Source organism: Palaemon carinicauda, chromosome 42 (assembly GCF_036898095.1).
Source record: "Palaemon carinicauda isolate YSFRI2023 chromosome 42, ASM3689809v2, whole genome shotgun sequence".
In the NCBI taxonomy this organism is placed as follows: domain Eukaryota; kingdom Metazoa; phylum Arthropoda; class Malacostraca; order Decapoda; family Palaemonidae; genus Palaemon; species Palaemon carinicauda.
Window position 1 is genome coordinate 18,096,123 of NC_090766.1, and position 12,500 is coordinate 18,108,622.

At 35.5% G+C, this 12,500-nt stretch overlaps 1 protein-coding gene across 1 annotated transcript in view; it reads left to right on the forward strand.

The window, feature by feature from the left end:
* Positions 1–11,935: 11,935 nt before the first annotated feature.
* Positions 11,936–12,500, forward strand: part of LOC137633022 (uncharacterized) — a 1,785-nt gene continuing 1,220 nt past the window's right edge. Inside the window, exon 1 of the mRNA XM_068365190.1 lies at positions 11,936–12,500. This exon is cut by the window's right edge and continues 1,220 nt beyond it. Within this exon, the coding sequence (XP_068221291.1) occupies positions 11,936–12,500 (565 nt within the window).

Below are 12,500 nucleotides of genomic sequence, written 5' to 3' on the forward strand. Positions count from 1 at the left end.
ATACCAGAAAACCTCTAATCAATCAATCAATCAATCATGAAAATATGCACCGCCATATATTGTGCAAGTTTTTACTATATAGAGAATAGTTTCAATTATTGCTTAGATACGAATGCCTATTTCATATGGATGATATGGCGGGTTGGTGGAAGAGGATGCCTTTGATAGAAGGCATTGGAGAAGGCGTATCAAGTAACCGACCCCTTTTTACTAGATAAAGAATAGTTTCAATTATTGTTTAGATACGAATACTTATTTCATATGGATGATATAGCGGGAAGAGGTTTGGTTGAAGAGGATGATTTGATAGAAGGCCCTGGAGAAAGCATATCAGGCAACCGACCCCTTAATGTAGGAATAACGGTGTGAAGGAAGTAGACTTATTCCATCTGCTATAGTTTCCTTTGGATTCTTTAATATTGGACAAATACCTGCAAATATAACGCGTTTTTATTTATGTAGTAGATTGCACAGTTGTGGGCTGTTAACAATTAAAAAGTAAATTAATTAGATTAACATATCGTCAGTTGGGATGGAAGGATATACACTATTATAAATACTGTGATTTTAATTTATCTTAGTTTTCATTAATTCATTTTGAATTATTTTAATGAATTTTGGTTTCATTATGTTTCAAAAATATATTTTGTGCTATGAATTTTTTTGATTAATTTTGTAGTTTAATTTGTTATTTTTCTCATACTTCATAATACATTTCTTATGAGAACTATATGATAAAATTTAATTTTTACATGAATTAATTTAGTGTTAAGACTTAATAACTTCTAATTATGTTTTGGCAAGTATTCCTTCAGGTGTTGAAGAGTTAATGCTACCCCTCTAAGGGGTATTGCCCACGTCCGTACTAATTTGGTATTATAATTAAATAGTCACATTACATCATTAGCTTACTATCCGTATCATGTTACACTTAGGCATGGCACCACGGCCAGATTTAATTAGTAGATTATTGGGCTCATGTTTTAGAAGAATAGTTTTAATACTATCATAATGTACACCTAATACTTTATCTCTTTTATTTGTCCCTGGAATGCTAAAACTCCAGTAGGAAAGTTTATTGACATTTTCACGTATTTGTCTATCATATTCTAAAATGAGACGTGTACTAGCATGTGTATATTCGTGTGTAATGATGTTTTAATTTTATATAAAAAATGGGAATTTCTTACCCTCTTAAAATTTTACAGGTCACATTTGTTGATTATCTTTTGAAAATGAAAAGGTTCCCAAAGATAATCATGTACATAGGAAATGTAAGTTCTCCGCTGGTGGGCGGGTGTGTGTGTGTGTGTGTGTTTTTTTTTTTTTTTTTTTTTTTTATGAGATGGCGTTTGGTGGTTCCATTAAGGTTAGCGTACGCTTGTTTTAAAGCAGTTTTATTAAGATGGCAGGAAACTTCTTTATGTATATATCCTGAAGAAAACCTGCTTGCGGTCGCTTAAAGCAAAATAGAAATATTGAGATATATGTCATATAATAGATTAGTGGAACGTCTAGGGTAATAAGATACGGCAAACACCGTTAAAAATTTGCATTAAAAACGGTAATTGTCTGGCAACATTTACTCCAGACATTGACCTAATATAGTGATATTAAGGTCACTAACCAGGAAAAGATAATAAAAAAGTAAGGCAAAATTACAATCGCCTGTATTTTTCTGAAATATAGTTGAGAACAGTATATTTTTACGGAGAATTTCTGATAAAAATTCCTTCAGCACACACTTCGATGATTCTGATCTTAGAAGAACATATGCTAAAAAAAAAATATATATATATATACATATATATATATATGTATATATATACATATATATATGTATATATATACATATATATATATATGTATATTATATATATATATATATATAATATATATATATATATATTATATATATATTATATATGCATATATATATATATATATATATTTTTTTTTTTTTTTTTTTTTTTTTTTTTTTTTGCAAAGAACAGGATATTGATTCCGGAATCCATAGTGTTCTCGTTAGACTTTAGCCTTCTGGTAATACGTTTCTCCTTGAATGGGACCTAATCTCATACTAACGTTGGAATTAGTCCTATCTACTTTCTGAATGTAAGAAGCTTACAATCTTCCATGGAACAGATTTATTTATAAGTGGCATTTCCATAGGAGCGTAGTTGGAGAGTTATGTTTTATTTGTTTTTGTTGGTTAATAAATCGTGTTTGTGTTTAGTTTAGTTTTTTTTTTTAAAGAGTTATCTTGACATCTGTTGCGTATGATGATTTTGGAATTATTTTTATAATGATTATAATGTAATAATTTTCCATGTACACATATGCCTACTATCATGTATACATTCAATAATCAAATGTTTTAACAAGCCCGATTATTGAAAGTGTATACTATATACAATTGAGTCTGTTGTGTATGATGATTAATATTCAGTTGAAGTATTGGAATTATTTTTATCATGATTATAATGGAATTATTTTTCATGTACACATATATCTACGATCATGTATACATTTAATAATAAAACGATTTTAACCAGCCCCATGTTGGAAGTGTATATAAAATTGGGCTTTTTTTAATTGAAGTAATAAAAATATTGAAATATAGAAATTAGTGTATAGGGCTATGATTTTATACTATAGCGTATATTTTTTTTTTAAATAATAAAAATATGTAAATATAGAAAGTGGTATATAAGACTATGGTTTTATGCCCTAGCGAAAGTGAATTTATATTCTCTGTTTGATCCGACAGTTCCCATATCACCCTGTATTTGCAGGTGAGGTAGAAATTTATTCCAGTTGTATCCTTGGAGATGTCACGTTAGACAGTAGGTTTAACGTAAGAAAATGTATAGAATGTTGTGTATGTGGTTTATATATGTATATATTTATTTGGTTTGTATAATGCATATGACAGATGTTTATATATAGCCTCTCTCTCTCTCTCTCTCTCTCTCTCTCTCTCTCTCTCTCTGTATATATATATATATATATATATATATGCAGAAGAACCACAGGGAAAATGAAAATACGAAATATACGATTAAGTCCTGACTAGTATCGTGATACTTCTTCAGAGGACAGTCCTCTGAAGAAGTATCCCGAAACTAGTCAGGACTTAATCGTATATTTCGTATTTTCATTTTCCCCGTGGTTCTTCTGCATCTGAGCATCACGTTTTCCTGTGATTTTTACGCATATATATATATATATATACAATGTGTGTGTATGTGCACGCTCGTTCGCTCGCTCTCTTTTGCAAAAGAGTAAGGTATCTTATACTCTTCTGAATTAATTTAGAATATAAACCTTTTATCAGTTAAAAAAAAAAAACAAATAAAGAGGTTTTAATACAGGATTGTACGCCAAGAAAATTGCAAGCCTCACGATTTAATTGCGCTATTTGTTTGCCTTCTTAAATTAATTAATAGATGACTTGACATTTTAATTATTTATCATAAATGCTGTTTTCTATTTGTTTAATTAGGAGGATTTTTTTTTTATTTTCTGCTTTAGTCTATCGTTCCAATTATTTTGCTACTATATAGTTCCATTCTCTAGTCCTTTAGTATATCTGCCTATAATTACGTATTGCCTACTTCTACCTCCTCTTCTGTCTGGAGGTGTATTTTTTTTCACAATGTGTTTTTATTATTATTTGAAACATTTAGGCATAACTACAGGAGAGAATCCTTTGATTATTTTCTGCAAACTCCACGGTGTTTACAAACATAGTTTAACATACATAATATAGCTGAAAAATATGAGCTATAGTATTGGGGCCGTAACCCTGTTCCCTTTCTTGTTTGCTATTTAGTAGTCAATAAAATAGATGGAAACGTGCATTTTTTTCGAATTATGTAGTTTTATATATAAATGCATATATCGAAATGTAAATTAATGTAAATTGATTTGTGGTAGTGTGTTCATTTACATATTAAGATGTCTATATTTCGTGAATTTATGTGGAATATGTATCCGTATGTTAATATAGATAAAAAGCATTATAATTAGCCTTTGCTTTCCATCCGACATGTATTTGGGCATTTGCTTTTTTTCATTCCTTTGCTTGTATGCTTGATTGAAGGTTGCTTGGACTGTTCAAGATGAAGGTATATAGGATGTAAATATGCGATTGCTACCTAATTCTATTTTCTTGTCCAGTCCAGAAAAAAAACAAGAAACGGAAAAAAGAAAATAATATAAAATTAATAAGAACCGAAGCCTGAAAACTTTCTTGTAAACTGGAAGGAAACAGTAGCATATGTGTAAATGTGGACACAATCTTGGTTGATATATCGCATAGTAAATGGACATGTTGTGTAGGAAATAGACTAGATATTCTCGGGATCTGGAATAGAGGTTTGGGGATGGGGGAAAGTGGTTAGTGAATGAGGGTGTGAGAGAGCTCGAGTATTTGATCGTGACATCTTTTCTAGTTTCCTTGCAACACTGGGTCGTAGGTCTTCATTGCTTGCTTGCTTGCTCTTTTTTTTCCATGCAATGAGATTGCTACTGTAACAGTGTTACTGTTCATATAAGAGAAATAATGTATCTTTAGATTTCAAGATAATTTTGTTGTTTGTAGATTTCGAGATAATCTTGTTATATGTAGATCTCAAGATAATTTTGTTATATCTTTGGATTTCAAGATAATTTTGGTATTATATCTGTGGATTTTAAGGTGATTTTGGTATTATATCTTTGGATTTCAAGATACTTTTGGTATTGTATCTTTGAATTTCAAGATAATTTGGTTATTATTTGTAGATTTCAAGACAATCTTGTTATTATATGTAGATTTCAAGATAATCTTATTCTTATATGTAGATTTCAAGATAATCTTGTTCTTATATTTATATTTCAAGATAGTCTTATGTTTATATTTCAATATAATCTTGTTATTATACCTATAGATATCAAGATACTCTGTTGATATATCTACATTTCAAGATGATCTTGTTATTGTATTTATATTTAATATTTCATCCTTCTTCAGATAGTTAATGATTCTTCCTCTTTGCAAGTTTGAATACTATTGATATTTTCATAATTTTATACTGCAAAGTATTTCGCACAATTTCCGTACAGTCAGCTAAGTTCCTTCTGAGAGAGAGAGAGAGAGAGAGAGAGAGAGAGAGAGAGAGAGAGAGGGGAAAGCAATTGAGTAAATAAGGCTCTTTGTATGTCAGTCAGAGCTCGGCTATTGCCGGGGTGATGAAGCTTTAAGACCTTGGCTGTGATGTTTTTTTTTTTTTTTTTTTTTTTTTTTTTTTTTCTCGACTTTAACATCAGTAGGGGTATTTTACTGAGTCACTGGAGACCTTATTAAACGTTAAAAAAAGTCTTAATTATTCTGCAAAGTATAATAGTAAATAGATTAGAGAGTGTTATTTAAAGAAGATAATTAAAGTGCTGGACTGACCCACTTAAAATAAAAAAAAACACTTTTCGCCAGAGATTTATTCTCATTTATAGACTATTAAACGTAAAAAAAAAGACTTATATTGCAAAGTATAATAATAAATAGATTAGAAAAAAATATTTAATGAAGAAAATTAAAGTGCTTGATTGACCCACTTGAAAAAAAAATAAAATCGCCAGAGATTTTTTCTTGTTTATAGACCTACATGGCTGAGGACTGTGAAGCGCGGAAGAAAATTAAAGTGCTTGACTGACCCACTTAAAAAAAAAGAAAAAAAAATTCGCCAAAGATTTATTCTTATTTATAGAACTACATGGCTGAATACTATGAAGCGCGGAAGAAAATTAAAGTGCTTGACTAACCCACTTGAATATTTAAAAAGAAAAAATCGCCAAAAATTTATTCTTATTTATAGACCTATATGGCTGAGGACTGTGAAGCGCGGAAGAAAATTAAAGTGCTTGACTGACCCACTTGAATATTTAAAAAAAAAAAAAAAATCGCCAAAGATTTATTCTTATTTATAGGCCTACATGGCTGAGGACTGTGAAGCGCGGAAGAAAATGAAAGTGCTTGACTGACCCACTTGAATATTTAAAAAAAAAAAAAAAATCGCCAAAGATTTATTCTTATTTATAGACCTATATGGCTGAGGAATGTGAAGCGCGAAGTAGGAGATGATGAAAGGACGAGTATTGAATTGTTATCTCAAGATAGAGACGAATGGCGAAATGTAACCGAGGCCCTTTGCGTTAATAGGCGTAGGAGAGGAAGAGGAGATAATACAAATTTTAGAGTTAAAAGGAGACATGTTTACGTAATTTTCATCTGATTTTTCTGCATGCAAAAAATTTCGGTTTTTACCTGCTTTATAAATTAATTTATTTCAATGTTTCTTAAATCCTCACTGTGGAGATAAAGATGTTATTTTCAACTTTTGCGTGTGAAAAAGAGTAATGAATTAAGTAATAATATAACAGTAACATTTATTTGTATGAAACAAAAAGGTCCAACCGTCAGAATCTACGCATTTTATTTATTTTGCAAATCATCTGTCTATTTTTCGATGCAATTCTTACATATTCTTTTGAATATATTACTAAAGAGAAGTTTGATGTTTCAGTCACAAACCCTCTTGTGAAGTAACACTTCTATAGTCCAGAATTACTATTTGGTGAACAAATAGCTCATTTTTAAATTGTTTTAAATTTTTTCCACTCATCTTTTTGCGTATCGTTGTGATTTTATTCTATCAAATGAATCAGTAGACAGTGAATCATTGTAGGTAGGTCTTGAAAATGAACTTGGTATTTTGAATGTAACTTTAGATGGGAAATGAGTTATTACGGTTTTATATATATATATATATATATATATATATACTGTAGTATGTCTTAATACATCGGTGATTATGGATGTCTTTTTTTAATCTCCAATCTTCCCCAGATAGATCGGATTATTCTTTCCTTTGAGCAATTACTTTTTTAATTATTTATTTCAATCAAGAATATTTGTGTTGTTCAATTTTTTTGCGTTATTTTATAAAGTGAACGTTATAGAATTACTGTTTTATTTTGTTTAAAAAATTGAATTTATTTCTTCAATCAAAACTAATTAAAATGTATATTGCTACCCACCATGCAGTTTCGGTACTAACTTTATGCTCTCTCTCTCTCTCTCTCTCTCTCTCTCTCTCTCTCTCTCTCTCTCTCTCTGAATAAAGAAAACAATGGTTCCATCTATTCAAGTTCAGCTGGTTTTTGCACTCGACTGGAGGATATTCGTCTCAATAACAGGAAAGGAAGAGAGGTAACCTTGTTGATATTTTTCTGGTAAATTATTATGAAAGTAAATCTCAAATGTATTTTTGCTGTATTCTAACTTCAATAAGGAAGTTGTGTGTTTAAAATTTCTCTGAGGATATTAATCAGATCGTGATTTTCTAATATCAGCCGTCTACGCGATACAAAAACAAGCACACACACACACACACACATATATATATATATATATATATATATATATATATATATATATATATATATATATATGTATATATATATATATATATATATATATGTATGTATGTATGTGTATATATATGTATGTATGTATGTATGTGTATATATATATATGTATGTATGTATGTATGTATGTATGTATGTATATATATATATATATATATATGTATATATATATATATATATATATATCTTCAGCCGTAACTAGTCCACTGCAGGACAAAGGCGGTCAGACATGTCCTTCCACTAACGCCTTTGTGGTCTTTCTATGACAAGCTATACTCGCAAGTATTCTTAGCTCGTCAATCCATCGTTTTCTCTTCCTTCCCCTGCTTCGTTAGCAGTCTCTAGGGATCCATATATATATATATATATATATATATGTGTGTGTGTATATATGATTAGTGTGATAACTGATTAGCCTTGAGATTAGTGTCATACGTAGGTAATACTTAACAAATATTTTAAAAATTTATCAGTGATTACATTCTGGTGTCGTAATAATGCAAAGAATGAACAATATTTTGTGCCTGGAGCTCTAAAAAATGTTTTTTTTTTCTTTACCTGACATTGGAATTCTATTCTTAATTATTTGTTGGTAATGACCTAATATCTTATACATTCTGAGCATTCTATCCTTTACAGTAGTGCTATCTTTGAGTGACCTTCTCTCTCTCTCTCTCTCTCTCTCTCTCTCTCTCTCTCTCTCTCTCTCTCTCTAACATACATATTAACTTTTTTCGCATGAATCCACGTATGGGAACTCTCATTATGTTTTCTGGGGTTTTGTATGGTTTATATTCCCAAAGTCTATGGAAGTTGTGACCTAATTTATCATATACATTGAAAATTCTATTGTATTGTGTAACTTATATTTTTCCACAAAAAATTATCATTGACTTAGTATGGTATTTATCTGGCAAAATTATAGTGTAAATGACACAGTAGAGGCATTGCAAAATTATTATGTAAATAGCACAGTAGAGTGTATTTGCTTAAAATCTATGGTATTACTCGCCCTTAATGGCAAATCTTCTTAAGTCATAAACTAAGGGATGGGTGATTCACCAAAGGTTTCTTCTTTTGAAAATTGAGTGTAGTGAGTTACTGGGCGATATGGTTTTCCAATGCTTAAGAATGTGCTTTATGCCTGCAAGAAATATGATTACGCACTGTTCAAAGTTTAGATTTGTGTCTAGGTGAAATACACACTTCCATCTTCAAGGCATATATGTTTGTGGTTCCATGAGAGACCCTTTTCGTCTTCAAGTCGTAATATTCAGTGTTTTTAAGAAGAAGAAGAAGAAGAAATGCTTTTCAACCCCTAAGTTTAAGTGTTCCATGAGATGTACTTTTCCACCTTTCCCATCTCTTCTGTAAACACCTGTTCCCTTTCCAGATATTTTCAAGTACGTTTGTGTTTTTGTTTTAGTTGTGTGCGCGTCTGTGCTGTCTCCTCTTCACGTGAATTTTATAAAGCATTCCTGTTTTTTGTTTCCGTGTTTGTTCCCCCATTCAGTATCTGGTATACGGAAGTTTATCAGTATGTATTTAAGATTTACTTATAATAAGGGTTTTATTAAGCCGGCGTGAAATTCAAAATAGTTCTCCGTATATTAAATTCATATTCGTATTTTTGCTTTTATTCATTTAAGGGAGGGGGGGGGGCGTTGTTGGTTACTGGCATGGTTGAAACCGCTACGTATATTGAATTGACATTTTTATATTCAACGCGGGTTGTATATTTGTATTTTCCTAATTACTGGCAGTTTTACTTATGTATGAGAAGAAAACTAAAAAGATTATTATTATTATTATTATTATTATTATTATTATTATTAACAACTTGAAGAAAACTGATTGCCGTGTTTAAAATCTTGGGTATTAAAAATCCAGCTTCAGCTGAAAAGGCATATTGAAAAATAAGTGCAAAACATCATGTGTTTTTAAGATATATATACATCGTATATAACTGTGGATTTTTAATACTCATTATTATTATTATTATTATTATTATTATTATTATTATTATTATTATTATTTTGGTTTAACTGCGTGTATCGAGTGCGTAATTGTATTATCTTAAAATGTGTTTTACGGAAAGGTTTATTCTTCCTACTTGAAGGCATATTGCTATTACTGCTGTTTTTGTTGTTGTTGTTGTTGTTGTTATAATCGCCATGGCTGACTATTGGTTAACGGGCGTGTTTTGGGCGCTGGAGGGGGTGGGGGAGGGGAGACGAACCGTACCCCGCTCCCCTTTTGTTTTGGAGGAGGACGAGGTCACCGTGAATATTGTGGATGCTGCATAGCGACCTCCACGAGCTAGTGATGCCACTCATCATCCAATCCATCCGCGCTATTCTTTCCTGCAGAATTTCTCTCTCTCTCTCTCTCTCTCTCTCTCTCTCTCTCTCTCTCTCTCTCTCGAGTGTCTTTATGGTTGCATAAATGCGGTGCCGGTATGTCACTTTAAAAACAAGATCATTTGTTATAGAGGTCGGAGGTGGTTAAGGTAGTTTTGAGAGAGAGAGAGAGAGAGAGAGAGAGAGAGAGAGAGAGAGAGAGTCCACTCCCCGTGGGAGAAAAGGGGAGAGGGTTTTTAGGGGGTTTGGTTTGGTGGTTATCACCGACTTTCCAGTGAGGAGAGCAACACACTCACATAAGGACGCACGCACGCACGCACTCACTCACGGTGGTGAGGGAAAAAGACCGCTGAGCGCATGCGTGCAGCCTCCCTTCCAACGTTGCCGTGGCAATGCCTTCCGCTGCTTTTACATTTCTATTGCGTGGTCGTTTTTAGGTTTTCCCTGGTCATCGGGGCCTGTTTTGTGGAAAGCGAGGATCTAATGATGACGGCGAGTGTGTTTATGGAAGGGCGTTCGAGGCCTAAGACGTGCGGAGAACGAGTTACGGCATCTGTGCTTCGACGGGAAGGGTGTCGGAGGGGGGCGGTGAGGTGCCAGGGTCGGTGGTGGTTGAAGGGAAGAAGGCGGTCAGAGATGCTCAGTCTGTGTTAGGCGGCCCAAGACGACCTGCTGCCTCCCCACCGCTCCCTCGTGCCCTCGCGCTTTCGGCCAGGGGCGTCTCCGTAGGCCAGAGCGCCGTTTGAGGGGCGAAGGAGCAGGTTGTAGGAGTTATTATTACAACAAAGGCCTTTGCGGTGCTCTATGTTGGTGCCAGGATAGTATGAATCCTACGTTTAAACAACACCATTAGCCATGGAAAAAAGCTCTTGTTATTATTACCGTCATGATACGGAGAAGTGATGTGTGTTTGATTTGTATCATATATTATACCACTGAGAAATATATTTAAGTGTTTTATACTCGAATCGTGTTGTTGGTGTTTCGGAAATTTATCGTAGCGTAAGTGTGGGTCCTCGGGTGTGTTCGTTCGAAATAGCTTAAGGGGAAAAAAAAAAAGTGTCATTGTCGGTTCTTGTGTCATTACACAAAACAAGGCTTCTCACCCACCGCCTCTCCGCCCTGCAACCTATTCCCTTCCACGTCCTGAGGAATCGGACCCGGCCCTTGTCAACCCACTGTCGTTGGTCCTGTGGTGGTTGAAACCGAGACTTGGATATGACGAGTTAGATGGTAGCGGTGTAGGAAGGGCACTGCTGTTAGGAGAGAACAGGTGTGAGGCAGGTGAGAGAGGATAGAGGAAGATTTCGTGAGAGAAGTCCCAGGAGGTATCGTATTGAAAGTTGGCCGGAGGAGAAGGAGGACGACGACGAGGGAGGTAGAAGACTGGTTCCTTCAGCGGCGACTGTTTCGTAATTCCTATTATCTGAGACTGGCAGGTGATAGTAGGGAAAAGAAAGAGCTGGAAAATAGCGGTGGTGAGGAGGCAGGTAAAATCCGTGTGTGTTTGTGTGTGTGAGAGATAGAAAGAGAGAGAAAGATAGAAAGAGAGAGAGAGAGACCCTCATGCCTGCTGCCCTCCGCCATGGATCAATAGCCGAGCTGCCCACCGTGAGAGGCGCCCCCCGGAGACCTGCACCTGTGTTCTCCTTACCACCGCCCCCGCTTCACCGCCGCTGCTGCCTGCTCAGGTGTAGGCGTGCGGGCGTGATACCTGCCATGGCCGTCATTGGCCTTCACCCAGATGAGTAACCCGGGTTTTTACTCATCTTTTTCACCTCATTTTGTAGGATTGGCCAAAGGTGAAGACGGAGCCAGACGGGAAGAGGAGGAAGAAGAAGAAGAAAAAACGAAGGAAAAAGGAGGAGGAGAACCGATAACGCCGTTAGTCTTGAGGAAGTGTGTGTTTGTGTGAGTTTTACTACGCTCCCCTCTCCCCCCCCCAAAACCACCCACCCACCCACCCCCGGTGCCCCCTCCCCCTTTTAATAAAGCTACAGGTGAAGTGGTAGTAGAAATAGTAGAGAGGGAGATAGTAGAAGCAGCAGCAGCAGGAGCAGCAGCAGTAGTAGGAGTAGGTGTCGTGGCTGCTCATCACCAAGGGGATGCGTCGTAACAACCCTCCTCCAATGGATCTGCCTCGAGAGTACCACGGTGGCCAGCCTGATCACTACCGAGACCACCCCCCTTCATATCGCCAACACGTTACCCTCGAACGCTTCCGACCCTCGACCAGTATGGACCTTTATCGCTCCGCCGCCTCGCACTCAGAGTCCTGCCGATCCTCCGGTGCCCCAGGAAGCCAGGCAGACCTTTTCCATGGGGGTTCCGGGGGAGGGCCAGGGGTACCGTCTTACCACGTTTGCACCTCCTCAGCAGAAGGATTCCGGCCTGTTAGTAGTGGACACACTTTTCACCACAGCCCTAGCTGCCCTCACACCTCCCTGGCAGGGCACGCGCCACCCCCTCCCCACGACCCCTTCCATACCTTTTCTGGGGACATGTGTCGCAGTCTGGGCAATGGTCCTGATGGTTACAATGACGGGGGCCTGCAGGCGAGGTCACACGAACATCACCACCACGACCCATATCATCGTCATCCATCTCCTCAAGATATGGGTGGTTCACGAGGTCACGGGGGCCCTCAGGCACCTGACATGTACCGCGACC